Source organism: Amborella trichopoda, chromosome 1 (assembly GCF_054954075.1).
Source record: "Amborella trichopoda isolate Santa Cruz 75 chromosome 1, AtrichopodaSantaCruz75HAP2 v2.0, whole genome shotgun sequence".
NCBI classification, from domain to species: Eukaryota; Viridiplantae; Streptophyta; class Magnoliopsida; order Amborellales; family Amborellaceae; genus Amborella; species Amborella trichopoda.
In genome coordinates, this window is record NC_142336.1 from 2,390,244 (window position 1) to 2,417,146 (window position 26,903).

At 36.3% G+C, this 26,903-nt stretch overlaps 2 protein-coding genes and 1 long non-coding RNA gene across 19 annotated transcripts; 1 reads left to right on the forward strand and 2 right to left on the reverse strand.

The window, feature by feature from the left end:
• Nucleotides 1-610: 610 nt before the first annotated feature.
• Nucleotides 611-13,115, forward strand: LOC18427035 (uncharacterized). Of its 14 annotated transcripts, none has more exons than XR_016041322.1 (10): nt 611-1,760; nt 2,410-2,543; nt 2,806-2,868; nt 3,050-3,139; nt 4,231-4,396; nt 7,584-7,773; nt 10,379-11,215; nt 11,324-11,950; nt 12,488-12,553; nt 12,684-13,115. XR_016041322.1 is itself a non-coding variant. In XM_088847347.1 (10 exons), the coding sequence occupies exons 1-10, from the start codon at nt 1,116-1,118 to the stop codon at nt 12,792-12,794; spliced, it is 2,940 nt and encodes a 979-aa protein (XP_088703473.1). In that variant the 5' UTR covers nt 611-1,115; the 3' UTR covers nt 12,795-13,115. The 14 variants fall into 14 exon arrangements, 6 of the variants coding, with proteins under 6 accessions (XP_088703473.1, XP_011620684.2, XP_088703440.1 ...); XR_016041308.1 differs by having other exon boundaries at nt 12,687-13,115; XR_016041292.1 differs by having other exon boundaries at nt 4,231-4,391; nt 7,576-7,773.
• LOC148783476 (uncharacterized) lies at nt 4,320-12,541 on the reverse strand. Its single transcript, XR_016041385.1, has 5 exons — nt 12,475-12,541; nt 9,910-9,964; nt 5,164-5,267; nt 4,930-5,060; nt 4,320-4,427 (listed from the first exon to the last, which is right to left on the reverse strand). It is a non-coding gene; the product is annotated as an uncharacterized LOC148783476 (long non-coding RNA).
• A 5,775-nt stretch (nt 13,116-18,890) lies between the features above and the next one.
• On the reverse strand, nt 18,891-26,480 carry LOC18427036 (putative disease resistance protein At4g19050). 4 transcript variants are annotated; one of them, XM_088847973.1, is made up of 5 exons: nt 26,143-26,437; nt 24,775-25,350; nt 23,168-24,516; nt 20,777-20,887; nt 18,891-20,688 (listed from the first exon to the last, which is right to left on the reverse strand). In XM_088847973.1, exons 2-5 carry the CDS (start codon nt 25,334-25,336, stop codon nt 20,671-20,673), a joined length of 2,040 nt encoding a protein of 679 aa, XP_088704099.1. In that variant the 5' UTR covers nt 25,337-25,350; nt 26,143-26,437; the 3' UTR covers nt 18,891-20,670. The 4 variants fall into 4 exon arrangements, with proteins under 4 accessions (XP_088704099.1, XP_006836150.1, XP_088704014.1 ...); XM_006836087.3 differs by having other exon boundaries at nt 18,891-20,887; nt 26,143-26,480; XM_088847888.1 differs by having other exon boundaries at nt 18,891-20,887; nt 26,138-26,388.
• Between the last annotated feature and the right edge of the window lie 423 nt (nt 26,481-26,903).

Genomic DNA, 26,903 nt, shown 5'->3' on the forward strand with positions numbered 1-26,903 from the left:
GAGAATGAGGGCGTAAGAGCACTCCTTAGAGAGAGAAAGAGAGAGTTCACTTGAATAATAACAGGATAGAGAGAGAGAGAATGTGGGGTAAGAGTACTCCTTAGAGAGAGTTGAATAAAAACAGGAGCAGTAAGTAGCCAAGAAATATGACAGGATCCCAACAATCTAGATGGCCATATCCAGAGAAGGTATATAGGCCAGTAACTCCAGTTCAGAAAATCCAGGGCTAGTCCACTTAATTTTCAGAAACCCCAAAAACACCTCTCTCTCTCTCTCTCTCTCTCTCTTTCAGAAACCCCAAAAACATCTCTCTTAACGTACACAACAATCTCCCTTTCGCTCTCTCTCTTAGCCTAAACAAGAATCTCCCTCTCTCAATGAACACAACCGTCTCTCTCTCTCTCTCTCTCTCACACAGCACACAAAATCCACGGCTCTTCCAGTCAATTGTGAGAAACCCCATAACCTAACCCATAAAGTTTCCCCTCTCTCTCTCTCTCACACACAGACAAGACAAAAATCTCCCTCTCTCAATTAACACAACATTCTCTCTCTCTAAAAAACCAACACAACCATCTCTCTTAATTAACACAACCATCTCTCTCTAAACGAACACAACCATCACTCTCTTAAAACTAACAAAACCATCTCTCTCTAAAAACTAACACAACCATCTCTCTCCCAACCAGAGAGAAAAAGGCAGATCAAAGAAATCCAAAAGGCTGATAGATGACTCATAACTCCAATTAAGCAGGACCCCTGATCCAGACAACCACAAACTAAAAACTTACTTTAAAATACAACACTAGGGGTCCAAAGCCCCATCTGGACTCTGTATTTGAAGAAGAACCAAGTACAAGGGACCCCTCCAAAAGCGGACTCAGGCCTTCCAAAAAGGTCGATAGAAAACCAAAACTGTTTGAACCAGATGGTTTTTCTCTCTCTAGAAATGGACCACTGGTGCTCCATAAAGTACAGAGCAGTCAAGCTTGTCAAATCTGTGTTATATTTGCAGACATGATGCCTGGATATGGCCATGGATAAGACTGCGAGATGAGATTTTTTACTCATCGAAAAAACCTGGCTTTTTGGCTTCTGCATATAAGAAACTGGCCATGGTTGGTTTCTATATTCCAAACTCAATATGGGTTTTAATCCTGGTGTTTCAGGTGATGGACTTTGAAGCTTCTGGTCTCTCATGGTGCCCATTTCCAGGACCCCAAGAGTCAAAATTTGAACAAAAATCTGAGAGATATTGGGAATATGAAGAGAAGACACAGAATTGGAGAGAGATAACACTTCCCTTTGATTTGAAGACATGTTTAAACAGGGATTGCAGAAAGGTTGGTGTGATAGAGAAGATTGAGGACAGAGGAAAAGGATTGTATAAGACAGTGGAAGATGATAGCTTTGGAGAATTGGATTCAGGATTGGATGAGAGAGAGGAAACCAAGAGGTCTGGGAAGTTGGGTTTGGGAGTCAATGAGCGAGAAAGCGCGAAGAGCTCGATATCAGTAGAGAGGGGCTCGGAGAGCTTCGAATCGAGTTTGCCAATGAGGAGGAGGACTTCTCTCACTAAGTTGTCTGATACATCTATTTGGGTTACAGGGGAAAGTGGGTCAATCTATGAGAGGTTTTGGAATGGAGTTCAATGGGTGATAGCACCTCATGACCTGCCTGTTTTAGCAGGCCATGCAGTTTCAGTATTCATAGTAAACCAGACCATCCTTTATCTCTCTGAAGATGGGGTTCTTTATCAGGTAACTGGAATCCTTAGTTTCTCATTAACTGCTTAGGTGTTTTGGTCAATTTCCATGATCAAAAGTATGCTTAAAGTGAAATGAAAACAGATCATAGCATGCTCTAATATGGAATAGAGCGAACTGAAGAGCATGAAAAAAAAGAGAAACTGAAATAAAATGAGAAACAGAGATAGAAACAAGAACAAAATTGAGGAAATTTGAGAAACTAGGGAGACAAAAAGAGAGAGACCCAACTCACCAATTACCACTAACCAATTTATTATCAAAATGTTATTCATTCTTTGCTTTGGATGGTTTTCAAGGGATGAATCTCTGTTACAGAATCCTAGAGTGAAGGAAAATCATATTCTTTGTCGATCATTTGGCTATGATGGCTCCGAGCTCTGCTTTTTTTTCTTTTCTTTTCTTTTTTTCTGATTGTAATCTGATTCTCCTAAAACTAGACTTTCATCCTAGGAACACTGCATGTGATCATCGTTGAGCTGGAGCTCGTAGATTCTGAGCCTCCTCTAACATATTTCTATTTGTGTGTGTGTGTGAGAGAGAGAGAGAGAGAGGGAGAGAGGCAGAGAGGGAGAGAGCTACAAACCAATTTTTAGTCTTTTGATTTTCTCTGCCTCTTACGCCATTTTTCTGTTTCTTCCAGCTGCAACTGAATGAAAACTCCCAGCCAGTTTGGTCTGAAACCCAGCCCACATTTGAACCTGCCATACCAAACCAAGATACAGAAAAAAGTGGCACAATCCAAATCAAATCTGGAGCAGTTTCACATAATCGAGAGTAAGTATTTTGATGCAGTTGAGGAAGTAATCTCTAAATATTATTCAGCATTCAAGTAGTTATTCTGATACTTTTCCATTAAAGAACATAATTAAGAAGAAATTCTATCAGCTTTTTACCATTAACGGGCATAAAGACGAAGAAATTTCATATACTTGTTCCACAACAGAGCATAAAGAAGAAGAAATTTTGTAAGCTTGTTCCATTAAAGAGCATAATGAATTATCATAGAAGAATCACAATTATGTCTATCTCATACCAGGATGCTCTACCTCTCCACAATATGCGGATCGTTGTTAGAACTTAGAGAATTGCAGCCTCCAAGGTAACAAGGCCGGTACTTAAACTCTTTCTTCTTTACATATCACTCAGATTATTGATAGTCACTATCACTTTAATTCTTTTAGACTTATAGTTAAATGAGCTTACAACATAATATTTGATATGCAAATGATACCAAACATATCTGACATAATTCCTCACTTGGAAATTTGTTACATCTATAGGTGGATAAACCATGGCCACCCACCGGGCGGGGATGTAGCAGGCTTAGCTGATACAGTACCAGATAAACCAGATGTGGTTTTTATCGTGAGGTATGTTGCTATTATACTCCATAATAGATCACATAAACCAGGAATTGTACGGTATTCAAATTTGAACCTCTGAATAATATTATATATCTTTCCTATCTTTTCATTTTCTTGAGATATTTTGCTTTTTCTATCATTGTTTGAAAGCCACCAAAATGCCTAGTCGGGACCTAGGTGGGTACCCTGGGTGTGCTTGCTCCTAGGCGCCCACCTACACGGGCGCCTAGGCATCGCCTTGGCACAACTGGGCTGAGGGCAGAAAAGGCCCTCAACTAACAGAGTATTTTCCCTCACTGAAAAAGGGTGAAAAGGGTTTTTGGAGGGGCAATCCAGCCCCCCAAAAAAGCGTAAGGCTTCTTAACAAACTTATGAAGGGGCTTTACAGGTTTTGGGATTATATCACTAACTTTTGGCTGCTCTAATGGAAACTAATGGTTAATTGGGAGCAATGAATGGTTAAATTGAAGAATTGAGTTGTGATTTCTGTTTATTATTTCAAAAAGATGGTTTCTTTTATTCTTTAAGCGTGATTTTGAAATGATCGTTGATAAAAAGGACCAGTCTCAATGATATGCAGTACTAAATGTCAAGAGACCCTCACAAATTAGGGTGAGTCGCATGTTTTGGTTGGATGATAGATTAATTATAAAAAAAATTAAGAAATTTGGCTAAACCAAAAAAAAAAAAAAGAAATTTTAATATAGATCAATGCAATATATGGTTTCATATCATACAACAAAGAATTTGTTTGAAAAGGTTAAAAAATATTGTGTATATTCCATGTACGTATTTAAAGCGATTGGCATATCGTTGTTTAAAATAAATAGACTATACCGTAAAAAAAAAATTTGTCTATGTTTGAAACAAATAGACTATAGCCAAACACAGAACATCCCCTCCCCCCCCTGCCACAGAAAACAAGAAAGGAAAAACCAAACATAAAACAACCCCACAGGGTGAAGTTATTTCTAGGCACCCACCTCTGGCTTTTTCTTTTTTTTAACATTGTTTTCTGTATTGTCAATAAATGCAATACATACGAAAAATAAGTTTTTTTCCACTATAAATTACTAAATCTAACTTCTAAATTGCAGTTCCACCGGAGAGCTCTATGAATTTGATAAGACCTCAAAGCCATCCTGGAAGAAACATATATGGAGTGAGCCTTTGGGAGATGAGACTTACCTGCTGCCTTCTAGAACATGTGCATCGCGTGGTTTGTTTGGAGCTCATTCCCTGTCAATATTCCTTCTAAGTAAGGTGATACTGACTTCCTTGCTCTCATTTATTACTGTTTAAAAGATTCAAATGCAGGCATAGTTAACTGGCTTTTAACAGAAGATCATATGATTGTAAAAGTGACTTTCTGTTCTTCTGAGAAGCTACAAAAGAATCATGAGTAGATAGGGTTCATTAACCTCTGCCCCTGTAACCTCTTTTATTCTAGTAAGATAAGTAAGAAAGAGAACCAAATCAATAGAAGGGCACCCACTGGAGATGTAAATTAGTCATTCATATTCAAAACTCATGTTTCACAATGGAATGTTCAATTTATTATCTTATAAACGGTTGTTTTGAAACAACTGCTGTTTCTATTTGTATCTCACCATTCTCTTGAACAAAACCAAATGAATCAAAACTGATTGTCATATTCAAGAAGCATGCACTAACCTACATAAGTCTCCCATTTCTATGGACATGAAATAAAACTAAATAATAAAATAAAATTTCTCCATTTTCTATGGACATGAAATAAAACTAAATAATAAAATAAATTTCTCCATGTACTATACCTCTTAGTTATCTTGTAACATTTCCCTTTTTCTTGTCTTGCTACGTTTGGCTTAACTTTTCATTTTCTCAGTCTTGATTGTCCAATTACTGTGCTGCTCCATGTCACATTTCTCCCATCTTTTACCTTTTTCTAACATTTCCAACACCAGCATAAATGAATTCTTACATGAACAAACTATTGCAGAAAGCTCTTTAATCGAGTCTGCAAATTTCCTTCATATGAAAACAATCACCAGTTCTCAACACCATCAAGGAGTTCAAGTGCTGTCTATTTTGCTGTGCAAATCGACGGAAATAATAGCTCCAAAGAGAACTCTTGTAGATGAAATCTGAAAACCTGAAAAATGAAACAGCCCTGTTGAACTTGTATCTAGTTCATCATTGCGGCGCATCCATGTAGACCAAATGGCAAGGACTAATCATGAGACATAATGTAGATGAAAGTCTTTTGTTTTGATTCCATCACCTAAAGGGCTTAAACTATTTTAGGATGTGGGTCTAATAGACCAGCATTTTTTACACCATATTAGGTCATGACAGAAGTAAGATTTTCAAGCAAGACCATTACCTTATCTACCTGTCCTTGAGAATTTCTACTGCTGTTTCTAGTCAGGTGTTCAAAGTTCAAACCAATTGCTAAATGTAAACATGCTAAAAGAAACCATGTTTGCTACAAAATGTACAGTCTCATGCTATGTGCAATAAAAGAGAAATGCAAAACATTGAACAAGCAAACCTCATCCTGATCATGGGAAATTTTTTTTTTTTTCCTGGGTACTACAATCCCAGGGTACCCATTGATACCTTGTTAATTTACATCCACCTTCATATATCGGTGGAACACCTCTGTTTAATCAATTACAATGACAGGGTGAATAATACAGTCATAAGGAAGAAAAAATGTACATCATGGTTATTTAATACAAACACTCTCTCATATACACATTATTATTTGCTATTGTACTCCTCCTGAATACTGAATATGCGTTGGTTCCATCACAGGTGCTCTCCTCTTTCTCTATCTTCCTCCCTTTGCCTCTCGTTCTCTATGTTTTTGACTTTGTGTATTTCTATCTTTCTCGCTTTCATCCTCCTTCCTTGGGCCTTTGTGCTTTTATAGCTTCGCCTTGGATTTTCATTTGGAGGGAACAATTGCTGCATATTTTGTGAAGAAGTTGTATAGAGAAAGAGAGAGTTGTTATCATGAGAGAGTGGGTTATGGTTACAAAAAGGTGGGCGTGTCACTCAATCCCACAACTCTTATGGAGTTATTTTCATGTTGATTGGCGAGCAATTGCATAAAAACGGGCCTCGTGCGAGATGAAATCATCTTCATGCTGTGATAATGGTTGGTTCCATGGAAGTAGGTTTGCTTCCAAAACTTCCACGTTTCACGGGGTGGCCTTTGTATAGTGGTGGCAGTGGTTACACAGAAGTGAGACTTTTGCCCAGCTCCCATATTATTCTTTCGCCGCCACATGTCATGGCGTCCTCCAAGAATGTGAGTTTGGCATCATTGGGTGCTGAAAACTGATATTTTATATTGAACATATCATTTCCAACTCTATCAGTAGAAGTTTGTATTTATATCAGATTTGTCCCTGGTGATGTCTTCTTGCCAGAGAAGGACAACCACAATGATCCGACTAGCCCTTCATGAGAATAATATCAGCTTTGTCCTACAAGATCTTCAACCGCAAAAGGCTGTTGCATAATATTGAGTTTTCCCCTATTGCTTCCGTATGTAGAAGGGCTTTTGTATGATACAAAAGCATTTTCCTTGTATAGTGGGATGTTATCTTTCAAAGATTAGGGCAGTGTTGCACAAATTATGTTCTTCCAATTGGACATAATGGACAGCATGGTTCCTTGACATACGACTGTAAAATATGCTTGTATAAGCATCTTGGCTATAGATTAGATATTGCTTCTGTCACAATGAAACATAAGGCGCTTATGGTGTCACCTATCTCTAGCATAAGTCATCATAAACCTAAATCCTAGGAGTAAAAGCCACATAAGGTACCAGTCATTAGAAACATGAGCCACTCCAGGCCTAAGCCTTACTAGGGAGTGAGCCATATTCGGCATAAGTCATCTGAACCATGTAAAGCATGTTATATCTACGACATGGGCTACTTTGACATTGGCTATTTGAAACATTAGCTATGTTAGGCATGAGTCCCAAGCATTCTTAGCAACATGGAAACCACCCAAACATATCGCTAACATTTTAGATAGCTTTCTGTTTCCCCAATCGCTGGATCTTAATATACACCCTATTATTTTGTTCCTAGATACGTTTGCAAATAAATATTAATATACAGATATTCCACTTATGTTTGTGGCCTGCAATCCCCTAAGAATCCAATAATAGTTTCTTTTGCTTACATTTATGTGTAACTGCATGTAAGATACTCATTTTCAATTTTCTATGTAGTCTGTTTTAGGTTTGCAAATGCTCACATGATCACATTCTTAACTTATTTTGCAATATAATTGCACAGTTTCATTTTAACAGTGACCATTTGAAATACACTAAAGCATGTACTAGTTAACATGCTGTCTATTAAGGTTATAACAACTTCAGCTGTGTAGATGGCATATGCTTTATGCGCCATTTCAAAATTAAATAAGTTTTTTAGATCTGCAGGATGGTCTGCTTGTGGAGAGACGACTACATCAGCGAAAGTGGAAGTGGATAGTCCATGGAGCCCCTAAAGGTCATTCCTTGAGTGCTATAGGACCCATTGTTTCGAATGAATTGAACACAAAAGCTTACTCATTATTTTGTTCTACTACAACTGGAAGTATTCAGGAATATCAACTCCCCAAGCACACAGGTGAGTACATACTTCTAAGGTTTTCCCATAATAGCCTGAACATGCGCCGTAGAATTTCAGCTAAATAATCATGGCTCTTTAACAGTTTCGCCAGATGAATAAAATCCATTAAGTCATGTGGACAATGATCGCTTGGTCAAATATAATCCATGTAGATTCAGCTATTAATAAAAAATAATAGAGGCATTCTAAGGAGATTAAGTTGTGCATAATGTAGGTTCTCATTGTTTGATGTATTAATTGTATGACCACTTGTGAAAATATTTTAATTGTCGTCCTATGCTATATGGAAGTATGGATACACATGGCTGCTTGATTTATAGTGCAATATGCTTGTACAATTTCTGTTATATTCTAAGAAAGGGGCTTCCAAGGATTGTTTCGTTCATTAAATTTGTTGGATTGCCTAAATTTGTGGGCAGAGATCAACCTAGTGCTTCAGATCAAATTTTCTTCACAGATTGTTCTTTTCATGTGCAAACACTGAACAGGTTGAATTAAATATTATTCAATCAAATTTGCTGCAAAGCTTCACATCTCTTGTTGATAGTCTTTAAGAATTGCACCCAATTAGAACAAGCTTACCTTTCAGAAATTATTCATCCTTCGTTAAGTTCAGCTTGAAATTCAAAGAACATCTTCTTTAAAGATTTTTTTTCAAAAAATTTCCAGCATGTCCAGATCACCCTATCTTGAGATTCGTTAGTGACTTTCACGAGAGCGAGAGAGAGTTACATCAGTGGCCTTTTGGAAGTGATAGCTCAAACAGTTTGTATTTGCACCTCAGATGTGTGGAATGTGCGAGATATGACATTACCTCGACATTCTAATGCTTATGGTTAAGATTCAGCTCAATTTGAAGTAGTAAAGAGAGTTCCACTGACTACTTCTGAGTATTAATCCATCTACTTAATCATTTTGAACATATAAGAGGTATTCCAGAACTTCCAAAGGATGCCCTGAATAATCAAAAAACTGGTCGTCAAGGTCAGTTTGTATGACAATAGGAGTGTGGATTACCCATGAACATGCCATGGATACATCGATGATAGTTGACTATGGTGGCACAGTGAAGGAAGACATTAGTTGGATTTTGTTTGAGGCAATATTTATAGCAAAAAGGCACCACCTGGATTCAAATTTGCGTGTACAGTAATGCAGCATGCAAAAAACAAAGCTTTCGGGAAGAGACACAATGGGGAGATATAGATTTGGTCGGTAGTTTGACCAAGGCAACAATTACCATTATGCACTGCAACATAATAACCAGGGGCTTCATTACGTATAATGACCACCCCTCATGTCAGCATCAGATCTTCCACTCTCGCCTCCTTATTTTTAACCAGAGCCTGTGCCATTAAGTTATGAAATTTCCTATACTTGTTGCATTTCGGTTCTGAAATTTACTATCGAAGTTTATATTAGCAAGATAAACTTGCATGAGATAACTGTTATTTCAGTCGTCCATCTGATTGCTATGATTTATAAGCAGATCTGTGAACCAAGAGAGGCCATAGATGCAGGAATTGTTTGTTCACACTATTGTCGCTATTTAATATTTCTAAAGGAGCCATTTATGGTTTTAATAAGCACATTCAGAATTGGACTGCCATCGACTTGACAAGATGGCTAGTCCAGTCTTAGTCAGATTCAACGAACATCAAACCAGTCAGGATGGTCAAGAGAAAAAAAAAAAAAAAAGACAACTGGGAGGAGTTTTACTAACCAACCAGTTGGTCAAATGATGATCCATGCATTCCAGCTCAAACCAATTTTCATCGGTACTCACTAGACCGACCTTCCAGTCCAGTGCACACCTTGCACCAAATGTCGCATGTCACATTAAATCCTTCATGGATTCTCATGTCACATAAGTCCTTGATGATTAAGGCATCCAAGCAGTGAATTTATTTTATGTAGTCATATGAAATATAATCTGAAGTTCCAAATTACTCTGGGTTTTATGATTGACGCAAAATAGAATAGTTGTGAATTTGCTGATCTATTTCTGATGATTACTTGTGCTATACCTTAAAATCTGACAAAAGAAGATAATCTAATTATTTAACAAAACAAGAAAACTAATAAGTCCAAAAATAGAATTTCTTGAATCATTCTTGATTGATGTATCATTACCTTTTAACCTTTCTATCCTCGTATGAGATGAAATTTGTGAGCATGTGTAACACACCTGAAAAAAAACAAATTATCACCAAGGAAATACAACTATTTCATGTAGACTTCTTGATGAACATTATTATCATATCACGTTTCATCAGTAGACTTGCCAATCTGAATGAAGCGAAAAACAGAGAACACTATAATTCCAATACCAAAACTGATTGCAATTCCACAAGACGAGAAAAGAAATAGATACTGTAGAAAACGAACATGGGCTATTAGTATTGCATATTCATAGTAAGGTTCTCACTCTATGGATGCCTCAGAGTATGATACCTCTATATCAACACCATGTGACACATCCTAACCATTGATTCTTTAAACATGCAATACGACCATCTAGAAAAAGAAGTATCATACTTTGGCTTGCAGCATGTTACAGTATTTTAATATTAAGTTTTAACGAAAGGCAGGTGCAAACCAGGGACCTCAATCACCACAAGGATGGGTAAATCACATGCACCCGTTACATGCCAAATGCGCAACAGGTATTCAAGGACTTCAGCTTCAAGGTGGCAGGATATTATTCCCATTACACGACGGGAGACTTGGAGAGCTTCATTCATCAGGTAACGGTGGTGAATTTTCAGGCCCAACTGTCACCAACATACGAAGAAAAGCATTATCCAAATATGAGTGGTCAATTATAGATGTTCCAGAAACCGAAGGGTGGAATGCAGAGTATTGCAACAATGAACGTGGACCATCAAACTGCATCTCAGGAGTAAAGGACATACAGAGCGAGGAAGAATCTAATGAATCAGGAATAATCATACCATCAAGAAGAAGGAAAGGACGAGCATCTCTAGGCCATCTAATTCCAAGTACACTTGGCAAAAGTCTCATTGCAGCGACTCCGTATCAATATAATTTCTTAACAAGCAGCATAAGAATTAATTACCGGATGCGTACAATGCAGGCAGACAAGTCATTTTTCATTGTAACAGAGAGCGGTTCAACTTTTGAGTATTTGTGGGCTGAGAACGTTTGGTTATGGTTAAGTCATGAATACACTGTATCTATGAGAGGTGTGCTTGGAACTTACAACGGTAGCCTATTTTTGGTTGATGTGAATGGAAACTTAATTATCAGAGAGAGGAGCAGCAATGGATTGGCATGGATCAACTGCACCGCCATGAATAAGGGGAGACAGGTTGCCCTAGGGCCCCCATGGGATGGAACAGCAGGTATCGCACGCAGGATTACAGCAAACCAGGCACTATTTTTTGTGAGCAAAAATGGAGCTCTGGTCCAGTTTGTGGTAAGATCTCAACTGTACAATCATGGTTCCAAGTAAGAACTTCCTACTTTTAACATGGTGATTATTTGTTCCAGTAGACTTCACAACTAAAGATCAGATACTTTGCAGGTCGCATTGAGGAAATTCACATGGAAGAATTGTCGAAGCCCCTATGAAACCAAGATTGCTTCTATAGTAGATCAGGAAGGTTTAAGATCAAATATAGTGTTTGTGATAGGAAACAATGGTCGACTATATCAGTATAACCTAGTGACTGAGTTATGGCATGAGCATGATCAACCCCGTCATTTGATCCTATCAAAGTTGCCTGGCACTGTTATTAGGCCGTCTCTTTCATCGTTACGAGGATCTTTATTCATGCGTTCTGAGGATGGTGGGCTAATAGAATATTCATGGAATGCAGTGGATGGTTGGAACTGGATCGAGCATGGGATACCAAAAAAAAAAGTAATTCTAGCTGGTGCACCAGGGCCAAGCTTTGAAGATAACCAACTGTTTGTGATTGGATCAGATGGTCAGGTTTATCGAAGGTACATGGTTGAAAGAAAATGGAAATGGAAATCATATGGCTATCCTTCCCCAGAAAGGATTGATGCGGCAGCTCAAACTAGAGAAAGTGCACAAGATGGAGAGGAAGGTGGTAAGATGTCGCAAGAATGCAGCACAGAAGATCCACCTAATTTTGAAAGAGATGCATACAGCTCATATGGTTTCAACCGGCTCTGCAATGAGAAGGTTTGTACTCAGTGGAAAGGTGCAACTCTGAATCAATAAATCTCAAAACTTCAATAATAACTTCAGAAGTTGAATTTAGATCAACTTAAAAAATCAATTGATCTCAAAACTTCAATAATGTCAGAAAATGAATTTAGATCAACTTAAAAACAGATCCACAAACTTGTATAACAGTGAGCAGCAATCTAAAAAGTTCACTTTTTTACAATTATTTTTCTAGTTTTGATTCAGGGAAACGATAATTTCCCCTCCAAAATGACTGAATCACTGGAAAACCTCACTACACAACCAAAACAAACAAGTTCTCAGACAAATTCAGAATGTAGATACAACCAGACATTGACCGAAAACAAAATCTAGAGTGGAACTGATACCCACTCCCTAATGACATCAATGTCTATCAAGTAACTTGATGAATGAAATGTTTGAGGTAGCTTTCTGGAGTACTTTCTAACTTAACTATATTTAAAGTAATTATTAGGCATAATCCTAATTGTCCCCAAGATTTTAATTAATCAACTCACTATCTTCATGCAGGTGGCAGCAGTTCGACCAATACCCTTCTCTGATGACTCAGTTGTGTTCGAGCTGCAAGATGGACGAGTAAGCAATCAGAACTATCCTTTCGATTCAAGTTTTTTGCATTATTACCATGCTTTGTGGCTTCTAATCAAATTTTATATGACCAAATTTGGTGACCCAATGGCAAATGCTAATGGCATTATCTACTCAGCAGCTAGCAGAGTTGAGAAGAGTTAAGGACACAAAATGGGATTGGTACCGTACAATCAGCACTCCAACAAGCCAGTGCGGAGCAAGTTATTGGACTGCTTCAGCATCATAATTTTCGGACTCTAACGAGTCACAACAAACATGTAATATAGAAAAAAACAAACAGAATGCATAGAAGGGAAATAATTGAAAACATAGGCAGCAAGAAACAGCTCCTCTTTATGAACCTCTGCAACAGTGGCACAATTCCACTTGTAGAGATCCACACAATAATGTAACATGTACATAGGATACAGGTGCAATGGCATCATGTAACGAAATGATATTAATACCCTTAGTCAAACTTCTCAAGCAAGTTGTTGCTAATGTAACTTTAAAATTTGTAAATATGTTTCATAGTAAAAAGAATCGGGGGTAGCAAATTCTGAGTTCATTATTGGAGCTGCGTAGCCTAGAATAACCCTATATGTGTTATGTGTGGAAAATGATCATATAGGAGGCCCGTTGTATTTCATTTTGTGACAGGAGGGTGGACGCTAGTCGTGAGGTGGTGGTTATTTGGTTGCAGAGTAATTGCCATTCTGCAACGATCGCTAGACTGACACATAGGGAGTGAATCCCCATGTAACTAAATCCGAGGGACCACCTATTTGATCGTTAGATCAAATTTCCGTCGATCTTGTCGGAGCCTCAGAGCACCTGACCTGAAATTCAGAAATTCAGGTGCTCCTCAAGGAATGTCCAATATTCTGACCGAGATTTTCGTTTAATTTTGCCAGCCAAAATGCTGAAATATATGACAAGATCTAAATAAATGCATTTTTCTCATATACATGAAGCACATGACACTGGCAGAGAATTGAATATTAGAACCAGACTACTGTTGTTTGTTAGTCTTTTATTTATATGGATGGCAATATTATTATAACATATTCCCATTAAGAAAATTTGGACATTCCAAGTAAGGCCTTAGCTACCATATGGCATATAGATCACAGGAAATGTATGACTTGAATTTCAGTTTAGGCCAAAATCTAACTATTGTACGTGTCTACTCATTAAATAGAGCGAATTTGCCGTTACAATTGACAAATCAACCAATATAGCTATTTAAATGGTTCAAATATAAACCACAATTTAGATTTATCCAAAGGCCAGTGACTATTTCAACCAAGGTTCAATTGCACAAGTAGGGTATGAGCTCAAAAAGGGTTATAAATAAAAAATAACCAATTTGTCAATAAATAAATAAATAAAAATTAAACTAAAAGATAAATAACATTAAGGACAGAAAAAGTTGGGTGTATAAAGGATGAAACTTGGAAATTTTTTATTTATAGTAAGGAACATTCAGAAAATCCAAAAAAAAAAAGAAAAGGAAAACAGATACGTATAGCATATGATGAGAATCATCATAAAAAATATCACAATTGTGTATTGATTAAGTAAAAAAATTATAATTTATGTATATATATATATATATATATATATATATATATATATATAAGTTTGAAATATAACTTCGTAGAATTTCAGTTGAAAATCACCAATGTTCATGAATTGTTAGAACCATGTTATCAATTAGTGCAGACTTAAGGATTCATCCACACATGCGCTAAAACATGAGCATCTCAAGAAACCAAGTTGTATGCATCTGGAGTCTGGAGAATGCGCACAAGTAATAGACTTATCAATATATAACAAATACCAAACATAAATAGCCAGAAATAATTTAAGACATGGAAAAGAGAAAACATGTTAGTTAATCACTATGAATTTGATTGACTTGAAAAGAAAAAAAAAAAAAAACTCAGGATGTGCTAAAACCAATTTAAGGAAAAATAACATAAGCAATGAAGCATAAAATCTGTATTAAATTTATTTTCCAATTTTTGGTGTCTCCAAAATGTCATTCAGTTTCTGCTCAACATAAACAAAACTCCCAAATGGTTTTCCTTCACTATTGCCATTTTAGTAATAGGGTAATAAATCATCATAATTATCATTAGCACATTATCCCAACGATTTGAAGTCAGCTAAACAAATTTTGTTTTTGTCATTCCACTCATCATATCTTCGGTCAGACCATAAATCACCGTATCTTTTTTCACTACTTCCAGTCATGTCTTTTGGAGCCTTCGCTTTGCCCTTTTAGTGTCTTTAACCTGAACCAAGTCACCCCTCCTAACTGGTGTTGCTCTATGTCAACGTTGCACATGATCAGACCACCTAAGTGTAGTTTCTCTCATTTAATCACTTGTTGGAACTACCCCTAACTTCCCTCAAATGTAATGTATAAAATACTGATAAAATTTGTTTTCCTTGATTTGTGAAGTCACCCATGCTAGTATAGTTTCATACTTAGTTACATACACATGAATACATGTGCTAGAAATGAAGTTCTCAAAATTAGTCTTTTGGACGCAATACATAAATCCATAAATCATTTAAGAGAGGGAGAGGTAGGATTTTAGGTGAAATGAAATACTTTTTACAATGAAAATTAAAAACAAAAACATCTCATTTTTTAAAGTGTCAAAAACAGGTGTTGCATCCTTGATGTGTCAACACTTGCAAAACCCATAGCCTCAAATTTTCATGCTATATAGATTTCAAGTTTTAAAAATAGTACATCTTGCAATACATTATCTGGACCGTCTATTCTCAAGATTTTCATGTGATCATAGATATGCTTAATTTGAACCATTTTTTGGAGTTTAAAATTCTATAATTGAAGATAAAAATAGATTATCACACCATCCTAAGTATTTTCGACATCAAAATTGCATCCCATGAAAAAGTTTAGAGGTGTACCTTATTTTGATTGTTTAAGAAAATCAACAGAGAAAAGAATGGAGACGCTGATTGTCTTGCAAAGCTAGCTTTCTCTTATTACTCATTTTTTCAATGAAATTATTGTTAACACTTGAAAAATAATAATAATAATAATAAATAAATAAATTGGTTGCAGCCTTATGCAAACCACCCTTAAAAATAAAATAAAATAACACTATTTAAAATTTGATACTTTTTTTTAAAAAAAATCCTAAAAAACAAGAAAAATGAAAATAGTGATTATAGCAAAAAAACACTCAGCCAATGTTTTCCAAATACATCTGAACTATATAAAAAAGGTTCGTGTAACATTTCCATATGTTTTCAAGTTTTTATTTTTTAAATTATTTTATATGCCCAAGTTTTACCCTAAACTCTGGGGTACTCAGCGTCTGCCTTAAATACATCTAAATCATATAAAAAAAATTTGAATAACATTTCCATATTTTTGTCAAATTCTTATTTTTTTAACTATTTTATATGCCCCACCCATCGGACGAGGCCGAGGCTGAGGCAGATTCCTGTCACACTGGTTCTGAGACACCCAAATTTGGAGAAATAATTTTATGGTTTGATGCAGAATTAAATATTTTGCCTTTATTTTGGCTAAAATTAGGCACATGTTTTTATGCGAATTACAATCGTCAATGAAATTTAAAATTTCAAGTCAATTCAGACCAGAATTTCATCTTCCAACCAACATGGTAAGGAAACAGAATTTTCAAACATGCATTACACTATAAAAACACTTCAGATGTTTTTAATGTGAAATCATTACACTAGAACCAGAGATACTAGGTCAACAATATCAGACAAATTCTACACCACCAAAAAGAAAAAAGAACGAAAAGAAAACAGAATCAAGTGTTTCTTCGTACAAATAAAATACAATCATAATTTTGAAAAAACAGAAGAAGAAGAAGAAGGTGGGGCTGAATGATTCATATAAACTATGCATCAGAAACTACAACACGGCGTTTCTAATCAAAATTAGGGTACGAAACAGCATTATTTCTACTGGAAAAGTCTCAAATGAACTAGGGCATCATGATTGAGATAAATTCTATATCGAACAGAAACCAGAAATAAGGGTTTTTTTAATTGAATTAGGGCAAAAGAAAGGACAACAAGGATCACCTTCGGTGCTGAGTCTAAAACTTTCTAGGGCATAAAAATAAAAAACTTTTGAGAATTTCATATTCAATTGTAATTCATAATAATTTCTCTATAATTTATATTGAATGAGGAAGGATGTATTCATCAGTTCCCGCGTTGCTTTTGAATTAAAAGATGTAAATGACCAATTTTGCCCTTGTCTTCTCTTCTATTACTTTCATTATTTTAAAAAGACTAAAATGCCCCCGTTATTGGCAAACTTGTAGGCGAAGGCACGAGTACACTCGAGTTTCAAAACCCGGATCGGTCAGTTCATTGTCGACCCGTAGATTTTTGTGAGATCAGGTTCGACAATTAGGATCCGGTTTGGATTAGTTCAAATTGGTGAACAAGAAAAATATTAAAAAATAAATTAAACAAAATAAAATTTAAAATGAGATTTATAAGATAGGGATATAAAGGGAATTAAAAAAATATTACATAAACTTAAAAAATAGAAAAACATATAGGACGTTTTAGGGAGAATCGAGCAACACCCATACCATCCCAAAACCAGTATAGTTGGTAACCAATTCCCATCTAAGTTGAAAATCATGGGGTTTCAAAACACTAGTGCACTGTATTTGGACTTCGGAGAGTCTAATAACTTTTTTATTGCCTTTTGTTCAAAATCGGGTGAGAGCTTTGTCATTTCCCATTTTGTTTGGGGCAATTTTTTGGGTTGTTTTGGACTTTAACTGTTGGAGTTTGGATTTATCAATTTCTTTTTTTCTTAAAGGTGAGGTTTTGGCACGGCCGCGGCTTTACGAAAGGCCACAACTTGAAGCGCCACTAAACCTTGTGATGGCATTGCTAATTCGTTTCTTCCTCGACAGTGTAATTGTAGCCATGAAACAATGTAGTATGCAAGATCTATAATTTGATCTAAGAAGTTCAAAAAAATGTTGCGAGATGAAATATTTTTAAAGCTTATGATCAATAATTTTTTATATTGAACATAATAATAATAATGATTTCATTGCAAGTTCTCACTTGTGCCCCTATTCAGTTTTGGAATTCAAATTTCAAAGAATGAGGTTTGGTTGAGGTTGCATCTCTACTAAATTTACTATAACCACATCTCCCCACCCTGCTAAATGAACTAGATCCAGCCATGGAAAGACCTTGTGCTGTCATTATAAAATTAAAGCTCCATAAATGGTGCAGGTTTGTGACTACTTGAAATACACAAATTTATACAGTGTTGTGAGATGGCCTACTTGTAGTGCTTAGAAATCCTTTTCTTTTTCTTGATCCTATCATAAATGTGAACATGTTCAACTTGAAAGTTCGAAAGTTTTATGATGAGATTTGAAGTAACTCCACCATGGCCAGTCCCAAGCCTAAAGAAATGTGGAGGGTTTGTGTTATGTTGGCATAAAAATTTTGTCACACCTATTCATAAATCCAAGTCCTATGTTAATGGTGGAATAGGACATGTATAACTTACTTTAAATAATTGAGATAAGATTCGGATGATGATTTGAAGTGCAGCTTTATAAAGCACGGCTTGACAAAATAAATTTTTAAAGAAAAAGTTTATATAAGGATGCAACCTTATAATGTAGAACTACGGACGCACCTCAAAAATCCATCAGAAAATATAGTTTTAATGTTGAAAAACCCTTTGATTGATCATCTCGACATCAAGATGTATGACCATGAAAAATAAAAACATTTTAAGCCTCAGAAATAATACATTTCACAACATATTATCTACACCGTCCATTTTCAAGATTTTCATATGTTCATAGATCTAATTGATTTTAACTATTTTTGAAATTTAAAATTTTATAATTAAAAAATAGATTTTGAGATAATCCTAATAACATTTTACATCAAAATTATGTACCATGATTAAATTTGAAGGTGCATCTTACTTCTACAGCTACGGATGCATCCGTATCCGTATGCCAGCTGCTCCCATTTTTTAATTTTAAATTTTAGAATCCCATTTTTTATTGTTAGGTTTTCTGTTTCCTTCTTGGGTGTCTAGTTATCTGTGAAGGGTAGAGCAAAAAAATTGTTTTCTTATTTGGGTTTTAGCATTATTGATATGGCATGCCAAAAACATGTGTATGCCATTTCACACTTTGACACATGGCACAAAGGTCTCTCTCTCATGCATCTACATATATTCTGCATATTCTAAGAGAGAGGAAGAAAGACTAACCAACTAACTGGTCACCTGATTAAAAGTGTTAGTCCTTTGCACTTCTTTACAGAGGAAGAGCAAACTAGGCTTCTTTATTTCTCACTGATAGCATCATTCAAAAGCAGCTCAAATGCATAGACATATGAGCATCACATATTTTACATACATTAAGCTTGAACTTAAGATTACACCAAGGTCCTCACCAGTGGTTTAAGATCAACTGTTCACTGCCAAGATCTTCGGATCAAACGCCTATGAAATCTTGGCGATCTCTTTACTTCTCCTTCCATAGGCCATGGACTGAAACATTGCTGTAGCTTGAGTTTCTCATCCTCTTCTAATTCTAGCCCTTCCCACCAGTCTTTGGACCCTCTTAAGCTCTCTAAACTCAACCCAATGTTAAAGTTCGCGAACTTCTTCAACTTTGGACACCCGGTAATAGTAGCGTATTTTAACTTAGGCAATGCTGTTGATCCTGACCAAACTTTCTCTAAATTTGGCAGCTCCTCCAGTCTAAGCTCCACCAAGTTTGGCAGTGTCGCCCCCTCGACTGCCTCATTGGGAGTTACGGTAACAACACTGTTACACTCTTTTATAAGCAGTTTTTCCAAGCTCTCAAGCTTCATAAGACCAAGAGGAAGAGCCTCTAACCTTGGACAATTTTGGATAGCTAAGCGTTTCAATTTTCTCAGAGATCCTGCCCCTAAGTCCTCCCAAATGGTTGTCATGTTGGGTTGGTCAGCAATGTCCAGATGCTCTAAATTTGGCAAAGAGTTTTCCTCTGCTAATTCACCTCCCATAAACTTCTGCAACTCTCCGCATCTGCACACCAAAAGCTGCTTCAATTTAGTGAGCTTGTTCAAACCAGGAGGAAGGTGCTTTAGTCCATTGAGTCCCCTTAAGATTAAGCATTCCAACCACTGAAAATCTCCAATGCCCATTTCTCCATGCCAAATTACCTTCAAATTGGCCAGGTCTTGCAAGTACAAATCCACCAAGTTTGGAAATTTCGGGGATTCATAACCCACCTCCCCTACTATGTTATCGATGCTCTCACAGTCTTTGATGGAGAGAAGTTCCAAATTCGGTAACTCGTTCAGACCACAAGGAAGGCTATCTAGCAATGGGCATTCTCTTATTGTCATGCTCTTCATCTCTCTTAAGGCTCCAAAACCCAGTTCTCCTTCCCATAAAACTCTAAGCCTAGGCAATTTTCTAAGATCCATAGATCTCATGTTTTGTAGAGCACCAACTTTCTCCATTTGGCTCCCCTCTATTATTTTCTCTAGTTTATCACAATCTTCTACAGAGATGTTCTGTAACCTCTCAAGTCTATCTAAACTAGAGGGAAGCAGTACCTCTATCTTTGGACATTTATATAGCCTTAAGCTCTTGAAGCTTTTCAGAGCTCCAGTCGAGATCTCTCCATTCCAGAGAAGCTCTAGATTTGGACATTTACCCACAGTGATCTGTTCCAAGCGTCCTAGAGCTTCAAATCCCAAACCCCATCTCCAAATTGTATTCATCTTGCCAATGTTTGAGAGAAAAAGGTAACTGAGATGAGGAAGCGCAAAGCTTCCGACTGTAGTCTCCCCCATTATATTCTCCATTTTATCAGAATTGTCAATGTGAATCACTTCGAGCTTCTCAAGCTTGTGCAAACTAGAAGGAAGAAGGTTATCCAATTCAGGACAGTTCTTTACCTGTAAACACTCTAGGTTTCTCAGTGCTCCATCACCAAGTTCTCCCTCCCAAATAGCCCTCAGGCTTGGTAAATTTTCAAGCAAGAATTTTCTGAAGCTTGGAAGGGCATTTGCAGGCACATTTCCATCGATTATCTTCACTAAGCTTTGACATTCTCCTGCATATATATGCTCAAGTTTCGATAATCCATGAAAACCGGATGGAAGGATAGCTTTCAATTTTGAGCAATGTTTCAAACACAAGACCTGAAGATCTTCGATGAATCCCATGCCTGTATTGGCTGAAAATATTGCCCTTAAATTTGGAAGCTCTGTTAGGTCCAAGCGTTTTAATGCGATCGCATCAGCATCTCTCACCTGTGAAGGCAATAAAGACTCAAGGCAATTAGCATCAAATTCCAACATCTTACCAGGAAATCCCGATATCTTTGTTAGACAAGATTGAATTGTATAGTTCATTCAAGGCCAAATCTGGTAGAAACTTATTCATGCTTAGATACATCTCTTTCTCTCTCTCAATATATATATATATATATATATATATATATATCCCAACACCTATAGGCGAAAATGAACAGTGATTTCGCTTATGCTCATCACCGTTCAAAGTTCATCGTACGGTCACGATTGTACGATAGTATTTCAATTTTTATTTTTTTTATAAATCGAAATAATCTGAAATTTGGAGCGCGTATACATCTTAGTGAGATGCACCTAATAAAAATATAAAAAAAACGTTTCGAAAAATATAAATTGACCAAAATACCCCTGTAAATTTACAAGGGTATTTTGGTCAATTTATATTTTGCGAAATATTTTGTTCATATTTTTATTAGATTCTCCTATTTTTTATGAACATACGCTCAAAATTTTAGATCATTCAGATTTGTAGAAAAAAAAATGAAAAATAAAACACTACCGGACAATCGTGACCATACAATGAACTTTGGACGGTGATGACCATATGTGAAATCACTGTTCATTTTCGCCTATAGCCATTTTGTAGTATCTTCCTGTATGTACAGTGATTTCGCCTACCGTCATCACCGTCCAAAGTTCATCGCACGGTCACAATTTTCTGGTAGTGTTTCATTTTTCTTTTTTTTTTGATAAAAAATCAGAATGATATGAAATTTGGAGCGTGTGTACATCTTTGTGAGGAGCATCTAATAAAAATATAAAAAAATAATTCACAAAAAAATTGACCAAAATCCCCCAAAAATTTTTGGGGGTATTTTGGGTAATTATTTTCATGAATTATGTTTTATATATTTTTATTAGATACGGCTCACAAAGATGTATACATGCTCCAAATTTCAGGTCATTTTGATTTGTAGAAGAAACAATGGAAAATAAAACACTACTAGACTATCGTGACCGTGCCATGAGCTTTGGACGATGATGAGGGTAGGCTATTTTTTTTTATCATTCAATGATTTCGCCTACCCTCATCATCGTCTAAAGCTCATCGCACGGTCACGATAGTCTGGTAGTGTTTTATTTTTTATTTTATTTTTCTACAAATCAGAATGACCTGAAATTTGGAGTATGTGTACATCTTTGTGAGGCGCATCTAATAAAAATATAAAAAATAATAATTCGAGAAAATAATTGACAAAAATACCCCTGAAAATTTTCGGGGGTATTTTGGTCACTTTATTTCATGTAAAATATTTTTTGATATTTTTCATAGATTCGTCTATTTTTTATAAACAGACGCTCCAAAGTTCAGATCATTCCAATTTGTAGAAAAAAAAAAAAAATTAAACACTACCGAATAATCGTGACCGTGCGATAAACTTTGGACAGTGATGAGGGCAGGCGAAATCACTATTCATCTTCGCCTATAGGCGTTTTGTAGTATCTTCCATATATATATATATGAAAAGTCTTAAAAACACTTATAGGCAAAGTGCTACAGTGTTTTGCCTCCATCACTAATATGCTATGTCCATGACGGTTTTGCATAAAAACCGCCTCGAACCTACGGGAGCCATGGCAATCCCCCCATATTTTTTGCTTCAAATTTGCATGAAAAAAATCCCGTCATGGACTTGCTATGTCCGTGACGAACCGCAATAGACATGCTAAGTCTATGAAGGTCTTTAATCCACGCCATACTAAAAAATCGGACGGCGCCAAGCCTATAGGCGAAAATACTGTTCGTTTTCGCCTATAGGCGTTTTGTACTATCTTCCATATATATATATATATATATATATATATATAGTAATGATCCTATGAGACCCTCCCACACCCATGTGTGTAGGATCCCAAAGGATCACCATTAAGTCCCACACCCATGTGATAACTTTTCTAGAGATCTGTGTCAAATTTAATGGTGATCCTTTGGGGTGTATATATATATATATATATATATATATATATATATATATATGGGATAATCTAAAGTTCACAACCCTACAAATTGGATGTCATATTGGATGTCTTGGGTGTAACACAAGTTTGAGATAATTTTTTTAACTTTAAGTGTAGTCAATGATAGACTAACTATTGAATTCTGATGGACAAAGAGTGATTGCGACTTCTCTATATTAAAGTTAAATGGTCTCTTTGTATACTTTATTTTCTTAAAAGTAAAAATACTCATTTGTATTTTTAAGAAAATACACATACCTCATCCCCAATTATGGCTTCTAGCCCATCACACCTGGTGATACGAATAGCTTCGAGGGCCTTGAGCCTTCCAAAACCAGCATTGAGGAGTGAATTCACTTTTGGACAGTCTGAAACACTTAACTGTCTCAAATTTCCCAATTCTCCAACACCCAGTTCCCCCTCCCATACACCAGTTAAGTCTGATAATCTCAAAAGCTCTAAGCATACCATGTTAGGGTGCATTATGTACTCATTCATAGCCCCCTTATCAATTAACTTCTCAATTCCACTGAGATCACATATGGTAAGCTGCTCCAACCTTTTTGCTTTAAGTAAACCAGACAGTAAGTCCTTCAATTCAAAGCATCTCCATAGCTGGAATACTCTCAGGTTACTGAAAGTCTCGATTCTTTTTAAGCATGGCATGTTATGGATTATCACCTTCTCTAGCCTCACCAGACTGGACTCCAGTATCTCTATCCCATTGGTGTTTCCAATATGTATCTCCTCCAGGCTCTTGTTTTTAGAGAGGGAATTTTGGAGGACAGTAAGCAATGGGCATTCGGTGATTCTGAGAAATTTTAGGCTTTCTCCAAGTTCTAGTTCTCCCTTTAACAATGGGAGTCTAACGAGACACAAATTTTCCAAGCTTTCAAGTGGGTTTCTCTCAGTCCCTGACCCTATCATCTCCTTCAGCCCAGACCCATCTTCAATTCGCAAGAATTTCAAGGTTTTTTGTGCTGCTATAAATGCGACAACTGAGCTTAAATTGTTGCAGCGAGAAATGACAAGACCATCCAAATCATTCAAAACAGAGAACCCATCCATTGATTTGCAGTCGCAACACAGAAAGGCCATTAATTTGCCATACTTTTTCTCTGAAAATTCCTTTAGGTACTTAGATATCCAGCCAGAATAACTTGGACAGACTACAATGTGAAACCTCTGCAAACACTTCAATTTCTCAATGAATTCATGGCTAACGCATTCAAAATCCTCCACCATTATTTGCAGGCTTCTCAATCTTTCTAGGCGAGCAATGTCCTCTAGTCGAGCATTGGTTTCAGAGTGATTACTCCATTTAATGTAGCTTTGAAACAGGTCAAGTTCTGATAAGAGAGAGAGATTTGAAATTTCAATGGGAATCTGTTTCAATAATGAGTCCCTCAAAATCAAAATTTTCAAACTGTTCAGCTCTCCCATCTCTTTGGGAAGGTCTTTGATGGTTGTGCAAGAAAGATCCAGAGTTTGGAGGTTTTTCAATTCCTTAATTAGTGGAGGAAGGGCTGAAATTCCCGTACTTTTATGTAAGCTGAGAACTCGTAGGCCTTTCAGCTTGAAGAGAGAGAGTGGTATAGATGAAATTCCTAAATCATCAAGTGAGACAATGAATGAGCTGAGAACACATGAAGACAGGAAAAGGATGGAGAAAGCAACAATAATTCCAGCCTCAAGAAAAACATCAATAAAATGCACCCTCAAAAGTCCTCTCTCTCTCTCTCTCTCTCCCTCCAATATCTTCAGTTCAGGTAACAATCCAACAAACATGAGACTACAATCGTAAAGAATAAAATGGAAGAGAGAGAAATAATGATAAAGAACAAATTCGAAGAAAGAGAAAATACCAGGATGCCAAATACTTAGAACTTGGAGCTCCCTCCTGCTATCAAAGAAGCTCTCTGGAATTGCCGCCATGTCGTATAACTCTGAATGGATCGTATTTACCACCTTTCTTTGTGCTATGTTGGCCTCTTCAATTTCCTTCAATCTACTGTCTGTGCATATAAATTTCGTGATTTCTTTGAAAGTTTGCTCTATGGGAGGCTTGGTTTCACTCTCTAACAACCCTTGAGCAGTCCAATGTTCCATTACATCTTCTAGATCAAGAGGTCTAACATGGTTTGAAACTCTACAGTATATCAAACATGATTTATCCACACTGCTTTCTTCGAATTCTGAGAACTTCGATCCTTCAACAATCATTCCATGAATTCTTTTTTGATGATGTACAGTAACCCAGATAGAAACTACTGTTCGAAGGCTCACGGTGTTTTGAATTTCCAACTTTTTCCAGATGGTGGTTCTTCCATGTTCTGGATTTTTTTTCACCTTTATCTTTTCTGTTTCCTGGTCCATTAAGAGCTCCCATAGGTCTGATTCGGCTTTTTCAGAAGTTGAATTAGCCATGAAAGCTGAATATGCTGCTCAAAATATGAGAGAGAGAGTGAGAGAGAAGACAATTCAATTTTGATACTATTTTTCACTCTCCTAATCAGTTAAGTGGTTACACTGTTACATAGACATCTGAAGAAGAGGAGAGAGAAAGAACTCAATTCCAAAGTGATGCCCTTCATGGTGTCCTAGTCAGTTCAGTGCTTATGTAGCCAGAATTTTGTGAGTTCAAGAGCTAAAAAGGCCAGTTTAGTGCTTACGTAGCCAGAATTTTGTGAGTTCAAGAGCTAAAGAGGCCACGAAAGCTGGATGTTTTAACTGAAGGGAGGAGAGAGAAGGAACCAAAATAAATAAAGCCTGATACTTGATTAGTTTGATCAAATCAGCTTATAAGAGAGAGAATAATCAAAATCAAATGAGGTCTGATAGTTTTTTTATTTTTTTCAGATCAGCTGCATGAGAAACAAAGAACCTAATTCAAAACTGATGTGTTCCCCAAGTCTCCTGGTTCAGATTTCGAGTTCATCAAAAGCTGAACTATTGGCTTGGATCAACTGAAGAATAAGAATGAGAAATAACCATATTCAAATTTAAAGCTTTCCTCCAGTTTGCTTGCTGGAACTCTAAGAGCTTACTCAGGAGTCCAAATCTTGCTTTTTCAGGAGTAAAGGTCACAATGAAAGCTAAAAACTTCAGTAGGAGAGAGATAACTCAGGAGTCCAAATATTCTGCTTTTTCAGGAGTAAAGGTAGCCATGAAAGCTAAAAACTTTTTTAGGAGAGAGAGAGAGAGAGAGAGAGAGAGAGCAAAAATTACCAAACCTGAATTGCTGAAGAGAAGGCAGAAAGAACCCAAAAGTCCAAAACTATGAAACTGAACCAGAGAGAGAGAAGCCCAAGAAGAGAAGTTGGAAAGAACCCAAAACTGAGAAGCTGAATTTTTGCAGATGAGAGAGGAAGAAAGAGGGAGCCATAAACTAAACGATGACCTGAATTTTTGCAGAAGTGGATGGAGAAGAACTCAGAACCCAATCCTGCAAAATGTAGTTTAATTGACCCCCCAATTATACAAAAAATCGGCGATGAACTCAATGCAATTATGCGAATATTTTGTATCTTATAATATATCTTTAGCCATTGTTTTTGTTCTGGGGTTCTTGTTTGAATTTGTCATTAGTTTCTTGTCTCTTTAAAGCATTGGGAATTACAATATTGCAAATCTTACAAAGGATGAAGATTACATGCGAGTGTGATCTAAGGAGAAATAATAATAAATTAAAAAATAAAAATAAAATAAAAATTTAAGAGAATATATCTTCACTCAAAATTAAAAATCTACCCAAAAAAAAATATTTTCACATTATCAACTTTATTCAATTTCAATATCTACTCTAAGTATTTCTTCCATTTAAATAAACCTAAATAAAAGAAATAAACTGTCTTGTCTCTCTAACTCTCACCACTATTCATTATCCCTTATCTCTCTCGAAATCATGCCATTTTTTATTCTCTTATCTCTCTCTAACTCTCACACCCTACTTTTTTTCTTTTTTCCCATTTCTCTTATTTTTTCCCATAGATCT